This window comes from Alligator sinensis, unplaced genomic scaffold (genome assembly GCF_000455745.1).
Source record: "Alligator sinensis unplaced genomic scaffold, ASM45574v1 scaffold882_1, whole genome shotgun sequence".
NCBI lineage: Eukaryota > Metazoa > Chordata > Crocodylia > Alligatoridae > Alligator > Alligator sinensis.
The window spans coordinates 670,092-680,145 of NW_005842500.1; the positions used below are offsets into that span (position 1 = coordinate 670,092).

General features: G+C 43.2%; 1 protein-coding gene across 1 annotated transcript in view; it reads right to left on the reverse strand.

The window, feature by feature from the left end:
- LOC102379220 (tensin-3) overlaps positions 1–10,054 on the reverse strand; it is a 477,473-nt gene that overhangs the window by 294,080 nt on the left and 173,339 nt on the right. The window contains 1 exon segment of the mRNA XM_025212996.1: positions 4,483–4,520. Coding sequence (XP_025068781.1) covers positions 4,483–4,520 — 38 coding nt within the window.

The window sequence follows — 10,054 nt, forward strand, 5'->3', positions numbered from 1 at the left end:
GTGATACTCCCCCTCTATGCGACTTTGGTCAGGCCGCAGTTGGAGTACTGTGTCCAGTACTGGGCACCGCACTTCAAAAGGGATGTGGCCAGCCTGGAGAGGGTTCAGAGGAGGGCCACCCGCTTGGTGAGAGGGCAGCAGGAGAGGCCCTATGAGGAGAGACTGAGGGACCTGAACCTGTTCAGCCTCAGCAAGAGGAGGCTGAGGGGGGACCTGGTGGCTGCCTACAAACTCATCAGGGGAGATCAACAGCAAATAGGTAGAGCCCTTTTCTCCCCAGCACCACCTGATGGAGAACAGGTTTAGGTTAGAGATCAGAAAGCAATATTTTACAGTTAGGGTGGCCAAAATCTGGAACCAACTTCCCAGGGAAGTGGTCCTCGCCCCTACCTTGGGCATATTCAAGAGGAGGTTGGACGATCACCTGTCTGGGGTCTTGTGAACCCAGCATTCATTCCCGCTTGTGGCAAGGGGTCAGGCTAGATGATCTGTTCAGGTCCCCCCTGACCCTAGCTACTATGAAACTATGGATAGACAGACACAGACAGACTCACAGATAGACAGACTAAGCCCTTATATATATATAATTCTTATTTCTTCATATGCAAAATACTCTGCACTGTGTTCAGATTCTACATTATGGAAATTGGTCTTAAAATAATGGGACTAGAAACTACTTTTCAAAGATGAAAATGCCAAAACTTACAACTTCCGTGACAACAGGAGCCCTAATACTGTTCTGAGCTATTTACATTCAGACCAAGTTCTGTCAAACCTGCATCCATTCTATTTCAAAGGATGATTTTTTTAAATCAATAAAGAAGTGCTTTTTTTATTTATTTACCAATATCCAAAGTACCATGAAATTATTTGCAAATGATCAAAACAATACTTTCTATTACTTTGCTGACTAATAATTTTTGCTGTATTTCACACAAAAAAAGAAAAAAAAAATCAAACAGTAGTTGGGGTCATTAAAATGCTCTGCTGTTTGAGCCACATGTAATAATGCCTTCATGCACGTTTACTAACCTCAGTGGGCTCTGGGTCAGGCCCTTAGCATACACAGGCATTGTTGTCCTCAATGCAGATACGATAGTAACAAAAATGCAACTGTTCCCTCATGCACTTCCTTGCTGCATAACTTTCAGCTGACTAACTGCTGACCTTATATCTCATGGTATGTTTCATTGCTGCAAAGATGGTTATTCTGTACCAGCACATGAACAGGATGGAGACCAATATGGCAGACACTAATCTTAAGCTATAGATAGAGTGGCACCACAGAGTAATACTTAAATAGGAAATAAAATGCATACTGGGCAGATGGGGGCAGTTCCACTTGATGTTTATGAATGCCTTTCCATTGATTTCAATGGTATATGGAACAGCTTCTAAAAAGTTCCTGGTAACGATTTTCATTGCTTCACTACCTGCAGTGTCTGCAAGGTCCTTCCCATATATTTATTTCAGTAAAATATACTCCCTCTTTGAAAAGCCCTGTAACCTTAAACTTAACCTAAGAAAAAAATTTTTTAAAGGCCAAACTATACCTTGATTTGTCTGAATCAAGAATCATCTTAGAGAGGCTTTAATTTTCAGGCTGAGTGAGGCCTTAAGCACAAGGTTCTGATCTGAGGTCAGACTGAAGGAACAGTTTGACACCACCATTTCCTTTTAATTTTCAACAGCACATCGAGCAAGAACCCTCCATTGGCATGAAGAGCATAAAATCTGTCAGGAGCCTGACCTCTGGTCCCTTGATGGTTCACTTACATCCCTCTCTCAAAATTTAGAGAAAGCCTGGCTCATCTGGAGTCACACAACATTCAGCCTCATCCTGCTTCCATGTATTAATTTTGCTTGCACATCCCTAACTGCAAAGTCAACACACAATACAGATATTCTGTAATACGTGCTAATATAATTTAATATCCTTCAACTTATAATTCTAAAATATACAGGGATCTTAGTATTTGTAAAGTTAATATTACCCTATTTTTTTTATTTTTATGCAATCATATTTTCAGTGCCAAAACTCAGATGACAGACAGTATTAAAATAAAGGGAAAAATGGACTTCCTGCTTTTATGGGAAGATACATTTATACTGCATTAAGGGCCTATGATCTGCTGAAAAAGCAAACACAGAAGTTTACCTAATCAGAGCTTCATGGTCATGCTCACACCCTACTCCACAGCAAACCTATGCCTATATAATACAGGCCAACTAATTTCACAGGCTATTCCCAGTCAAGTACTGTACAGTCACTATACCTTTATCTCAACTGTGTTGGAGTTTACAATCCACACATATTTAGGATATCTATTTTATAGCTCATTTGAAAGATGACTGTGACAGGAGACAAGCTCAGGACTGAGTCTCGAGTAAGGCAGTCCACCCAGTCTCACCTGACACGACTTTGCTATTACAATAAACTGGTGGTAAATGCGGGATGCTGCCCATTACATGCCCTGATGCCAGGGGGTGCTATCCACGGCTCTGTACCTCCCCTACACCTTGGCCCATACCTTGCAGATGGCAAGATGTAATCATATCCCGGCCCCTAACTCCAGCCTCTCTCATTGGGCTCCATGTCCCTCACTCATACTGGGCTCCTTGCCCCCCCCCCACCACACACACACACTCGGGGCTCCTAGCCTCTGGCCTCCTTGCTTCTTCACTAGGCTCCATGCCCCTCACACACTCTAGGCTCCTAGTCTCTGGGATCCTTGCCTCTCACTAGGCTCCATGCCCTTTCCCAAACTCTGGGCTCCTTGCCCCTCATTCGCTCTGGACTCCCTTGGTCCTACCGACCTCCTTGTTGGGTTACCCACGAGGGTGTGGGGGCTGGGGTTATGGGGCGCACCTCCTCGCCTTTCACCAGGGAGGTAAAAGGCCTGGCATTGCTTGGGGGCTTCCACGCCACTAGGAGCCCCGCCAGGCTACCCATACCCAGGAGGGTGCGGTTTCAGGTCATACCCAGACCAATGAGGCCTCCTCCTTCCCCAAAGCCTCACCCTTACCTCCAAGGTGTTCCAGGAGCAGCTCAGCCCAATGTTGCCTCCTTGGCTGCTCAACACAGACTGCTGCCTCTCTGGCCTATGTCTGAAATGGCCACCCTCATCAGGCACTTAGCAGCTGCCTGCTCCTGCCCTTAAAGGTGCGATATCACAATGATACACCAAACAACCCTGCATTCCAAAGGAAATCTGCCATCATGACTGCACTTAACTGTGCTGGCTGAAAGCTTGCTGGCCAAGCAGTGACCTAACTCTGCCCACTCTTAGCTTTATGGGAACACACAAAGGCCTGGCTTGACTCCTCCTGCATCCCCTGATGGCAATCTATTTGTTGGGACATCACCTGCCAAAGAGAAACATATTTCATTGCCCATAACATCCTGAATTTTAATCTCCACTCCCTTACTTGGACCAATGGAGAAAGGTAACTTCTGAGTGACACCATTAATTGTAAATTTTCTTCCAGATGTCAATTTCTTACATCCTACAGTGTAAAACTTTACACTTTGCCAAATTTTAGCCCATAGCAAATTCTCTAAAGCAGTGGGGTTTTTACCTGTGATCTGAATACTACATCTAAGGGGTCCACAAAAAATCAAGACTATGTCAATACCCAAACTTAAAATTCAAAGAGGACCACACCTCCCTTCAAAATTTCCAAAGGGTTCTGCACCTCCATTCAAAAATGTTTAGGGGTCTACAAATGAAAAAAGGTTGAAAACCACTACTCTAAAACAACACTCTTCAGCACAGATATAATTATCCACACACAAAAATCTGTATAATACAATAATAATAATAATGGCTTTCATCTTTACAGTTGTTCCATGTGAAAAGCCAAAGGGGGAGACAAATACTGAATGTGTTATTAATTTGCTCCTTCACACACACAAACATCTTAAAACCATGAAAGCAGGTGGCTCCTCAAGTGTACTATTTTTTCCCTTTTCTCCCCCCCAGCCCACCTCCCAGCCACCAAGTTAAAATTGTTCCAACATGTCATGGATTACTCCTTTGCCATCCCCAAATGTTGAGGAACAGCCCTTTTGCATGCACATTGGTTTAAACCATCCCAATTTTCTGTTGGCTTCTCCTTCTGCTTTTATGCCAAATGTAACAAGGGAACAAAAAGCACACACTGCTTTGGAAACATCACTGTTAGTGAATATATTTGTTTAACCAGAGAGATAGGCAGACAGATAAATAAATATAGATATTGACATATACATTCACGTAGGTAAAATAAATAAATAAATAAATAAAAATCAAAGGGACTGTAGGATTAAAGCTAGACAGAAAAATTAAAGATAGTAATACCGTATATTTATCATTTCTTGACAACTCAGCATCTAGTTAAGTAATCCTAATTTTTATTAGCTTGCATGTAATTTTTCTAATAATATTTAAATAAATATGGATTATCAACAAGCAATAAAATAAATTTTTGAAAGATGCTTACCTTTACTTCACATTCCTTGTGGCACGAATACTTGCAAACTAAAATAAAGCAAAGGAAATATATACATAAAACACTGAATGATGTTTTTTCCCCCCAATACCTTTTTAAAGCTTCCTTCTACCACAAATCTTGTCAATCCTACTGCCCTTTAAGATATACGTCTTCTTTTAGAATAGAATAAATATACAGAGGAACAAGACTTTTGTCTATTTATAAGTATCCTATCCTGAAAAGATTAATTTGGCTAACAGTAGTTAACCTCTCAATCTTTCAATATATTTTGTCCTTTTACTATATCATTTGCTTGGTTTACCTGTAAGGTCCAACCACCTCTACACTTATCTGTATAGCTCTACACACACACCCCAGAAGTCCAGAAGTGCTAAAATATTATGTCTGAGCAGCAAACACAGCAATGCTAATTTTTGTTCCAATCAAATGCCTGAAGAGACCTGTAAATCTCTCAGTTCAACAGTTCTAAAGACCAAAATGAGTCAGAATCTACCCTGACTCAAGTGACCATGACTAGAATGATCATGTGTTTCACAATCAAAAACTGAAAGTACTTTGCACAATCTGACCAGCATGTCCAAGTGAAAAATTAAAAGTCGACTATTCTTTGAAGATGTTGGCCTAGATGATAGCAGGATAACTCAACCTGATAAAAAAGACAGATTTAGGATTCATCAAAATACCACTTCTCTTAAAGAGCATCCAAATGACACCAAAATGACCTAATACCTGAAAAGGTTTACTGATATATAAACATTTTGCAGCTTTCACCTTTTGATTTATTGTTCAGATTTGCTTTATTTTCATTTCTTGTCCATTGCTATGCTTACTAAGAAACCCTGAGAAAATGGCATTTAAATCAGAAAAGAAAAAGCCCAACTCTGCAATGAAACATGCTGTGGAATTTATCGGTCCACTTGAAATCACAGTGAAGGCAAACAAAGTCAATGTTCTAATCTTACTTCTTTGCCAATAGCACTTATAAACCAAAACTAACGTCATCTTCCTAGCACTTCCATCCAGGGGGATGCAACATCAGTTTCCTAGCACTTCCATCCAAGGGAATGCAGTCATCCAGTTCTCTCCTATTTCTCTCCTATTATCCAATTAAACAGTCAGACCAATAAAAGTAATCACCAAAAAAGAGCATCTATATAGGAAAGTTAACTTACATACTATAACTTCATACGTCTACTAGGTCTCCTTTACTATTGCTGAGAGTCCATGCATAGACAAGCTCCTAGTCTCTCTTTTCTTCTTTTCAATAATCCAGCCCCTTTTAAAGTCCATTTGAAAACCTTCTATGAAACAGTGAAGTAAAAAATATAGCACATTTAAAGAAATAATGTGCTGCCTTGTAAGTTTACAATCATTACAAGACGATCAAAAACCATAAACCAAAAAAAAGCATATTTATTAAGGAAGCACAACTGATAGAGAAAAAAAGTCTATTTTTCTACTCTGCTCATGAGAAACAATGAATGAGCATGAGGAAATTTGAAAAGCAGAGCGTGCAATTATACTTAATTCAAAAGTAAATTCAAACTTTTCACAGCTGGCTCACATGTAACAGAATCACAGAGGTTACATGGTACATGACTAGGGACCCAATCCTGCAGTTCTTATGCAGAACCATGAATGCCCTGTAGTCAAACAGGAGTGTAAGGAGTGCATTCTGAGTAGCCTGCAGGATTCAACCCTTGCATCTTCATCTAACTCAAATCCATGGCAAACACTGCATCAAACCAAAGTCCCATGTTAAAGTCCAACTCATTTTGTATCAAAGGGTTAAGACCCCATGATAAATAGCTGTTTCAGCGCTACTAGTACATGTTTCAATACAACTAGACAATACATCACGCAAAGCACTTTCTGAAAAGCTATGGATCAAATACAGCCTGTTCATTCAACTGCATTCATTTTTAGCTACTTACATTGGTAAATACTCAACACTTGTACACACTGGGTAAATTGGTTTCATTCCAACTTCTCTGACAATTTCACTTCTTTTGGTATCCATAAAAATTCTATTTGACCAAGGTAATGCCCCGCCCCACTTTCTCACTCACTGTGTAACAAAGCTGATAGTAGTAGAAATAATAAAGCTGGATGAAAATAAATGTGCTGGGAGTGAGATCACAGTCAGTCCAGATGCTGCAAGTACACAAGCATCTCTTTGTGCTCTTAAGAAGAAAGGTGGCTTTCTTTCGCTCTGGGATGAGAGTCAAAATATTTATTGTACACATCACGGCTAAACAGTATAACAGGAAAATCCAGTCACAAGCAACAGATATGGGCCCCAGAACAAGAGCCAACATCCAAACACCCCATAGCCTCAAAGAAGGTAGAAGGTCCAGTTTCCTAACTATATGCAAATTTCATAACTCAACTGTGTCTCCATGTAGGACTAAAAAAAAACTTCAAATGCAAGTATGCAAATTTTAGAATAATTGAAATTAATAGATTCATAGACATTAGGGCTGAAAGGGACCTTGGAAGATCATCGAGTCCAGCCCCCTGCCCCAGGGACAGGAAGTCAGCTGGGGTCACAGGATCCCAGCAAGATAAAATGTCCAATTGACTCTTAAAGGAGTCCAGAGTAGGTGATTGCACCACCTCTGGTGGCAGTCTGTTCCAGGCCTTGGGGGCTTGGACTGTAAAGAAGTTCTTCCATATATCCAGCCTGAAATGTTTTTGGATAAGTTTGTGACTGTTTGGCTTTGTCATCCCATGGGGCACTCTGTTGAACAGACGTTCCCCCAGATCCTGATGTACACCCCTTATGTACTTATAAGCAGCCACCAAGTCCCCCCTGAGCCTGTGCTTTTCCAGGCTGAAGAGTCTCATAGCTCTCAGCCTCTCATCATAAGGCCTGTTTTCCTGGCCTATGATCATGCATGTGGCTCTCCTCTGGACTCTCTCAAGCTTCTCCACATCCTTTTTGCATTGTGGAGCACAGAATTGGGTCCAGTACTCCAGCTGCAACCTCACCAAGGCCAAGTACAGCGGGAGGATGACATCCTGGGATTTGCTAGAGAAGCATCTATGGATGCAAGCCAGAATTTTGCTCACTTTACCGGCTGCAACATCACATTGGTGGCTTACATTCATCTTGTGGTCAATCATGACCCCCCAAGTCCCTTTCGGCTGTAGTGCTAGCAAGCACAGCACTGCCAAGCCTATAAGTATGCTGCGGGTTTTTTACCTTGCATTTTTTGGCATTGAAGGCCATCAGGTTTTCGTCCACCCATTTTCTGAGCCTGTCAAGGTCAATCCTATCCTCAGGTGTGGACGTTTTACTCCAAAGTTTGGTGTCATCAGCGAACTTGGCCAGTCTGCTTCTGACACCAATGTCCACATCGTTAATGAAGATGTTGAAAAGAATATGCCCAAGGATGGAGCCTTGGGGGACCCCACTGGTCACGGTGCACCACAATGATGGACTTCCGTCAACTACCGCTCTCTAGGTCTGACCTTGAAGCCAATTCCCCAGACAGTGGACTGTGATGTAGCCCAGGCCACAGATGGCCAGATTTTCTATACGACAATCATGGGATACCAGATTGAAAGCGTTTTAAAAGTCAAGATATATGATGTCAATCACTTCTCCCTTGTCCAGGTGATATGTCACCTGGTCGTAGAAGGAGATGAGATTTGTTAGGCAAGAACTGCCTACAACAAACCTGTGCTGGCTATCCCTCAGGAAATTGCCTTCAGCTAGTTTGTCAAGAATGGTCTCTTTGATGATTTTCTCCAAGATCTTCCCTGGGATAGAGGTCAGGCTGACGGGCCTGTAGTTCCCCGGATCTACTTTCCTCCCTTTCTTGAAGATAGGCACCACATTGGCCTTCTTTCCAATCTTTGGGTACTTAGTCTGATCGCCACAAGTTCTTGAAGATCTGTGCCAGTGGCAAAGTTATGATGCCTGCCAGCTCCTTAAGTACCCTGGGGTGTAAGCTGTCTGGGCCAGCTGACTTGAAGGTGTCCAGCCTCTCAAGGTGGTCCTTCATATGGTCAACATTGATGAAGGGCAACAGTTCTCCCTTGCTCTGGCCATCCCATACCGTACTGAGCAAGGCTGTCCCTTGGGGCTGGTGAAAAACTGATGCAAAATACCCGTTAAGCAGGTTGGCTTTTCCTAAGCGTCGGCTGTCAGTTGACCCATATGGTTTAGCAGGGGTCCAATGTTACCCTTGCTTTTTCTCCGGCTCCCCACATATCTAAAAAAGGACTTTTTATTGACCTTGGTATGTGTAGCCAGTTGGAGTTCAGTCACAGCCTTGGCTTTCCTGGTTCACGCCCTACAGGTCCGGAGCAGTGCAGAGTACTCTTCCTTTGGGGTGGATCCAATTCAAGTCTGGATTTTATGAACTGAGTCACTTCTAAAAACAAGAACTAATGTGTGCACTTATTACTTAGAACGCTCATTCAACTCAAAACACTCCATTTCAATTAGTTATAGCAGTGTGAGGTAAGATGAGTATTGCATCAATTTTACAGTTGGGTAAACTGAAGGACAGAGCTACTTAGGAACTACTGAAAAATGGCATAGTTTAGACTAGGACAGGGGCAGGCAATTATTTTGGCTGGAGGGCCATTTAACAAGTTTTGGTGAGCTTTTGAGGGCCACATGGGTAGCCCCACCCATTGACAGTTGCCATATTGAAACCAGAAGTCCCACCCCCTAACCTCTGACCTTTGCCACCAGAAGTCCCTCCCCTTACTGCCCCTCCACACCACAATACTCCTTTTGGGAAGGGAGGGTTGCCATCCTAGAACCAGAAAAAAAAACAAATAATACACTAGAAGTCAAACACCTACTATAACATTGTAATTTAAATTACAAAAAAAATATTTGTCATGATGAGGGACCCTAGTTTTCTCCATTTAAAAAAAATACCCAATTTTCAGTTAAAAAAAGTAACCCCAAATCCTCATCTTTTTTAACCGAATATTGGGGATTTTTTTAAATCAGAGAAAATGTGTATATGTCAGTGGGGAGTGTGGTGGAAGGGTGTGGGTGTGTGAGGTCTGTGGGATGAAGGAGGGTGGGGAGTGTGGGGATCCCACACACACTCCCCCACATGGTATGCAGCCCCATGGTGGCAGCAGCAGCAGGCGGGGGGGCTCAGGGCACTAGTGCACGGATCCAGTCAGCACTGTGGGAGGGGGCGGGGGGAATAGCAGTGAGCACAGCCTTCCCAGCCACCTCTATCACAGGGACTCAGTGTGGTGCACCTGCAGCTCCCACACTTGCACTTTGGAAGCCCCATGCTGGACTCTGCAAAGAAGCAGGGGGCGGGGCTCCCTCCACTGCCTGCAGAGTGTAGGGACCTGCACAGCAGGGTGCAGGGAAGGCAGCCAGCTCCAGCGCAGGGCTTCCCCCAGTGCGAGGGCTGGAGCTGCATGTGTGCGGCATGGAACAACAAGGCAGGCTGCGCTCCTCTCCCCCGCATGCAGCTCTGACCAGAGCTGTGCCCTGCTGGGTACCAGCACCCCGAGTTCCCCCACCTGCTGCCGGCAGCAAGGGCTGTGCACCATATGGGGGGGGGGTGGGGGG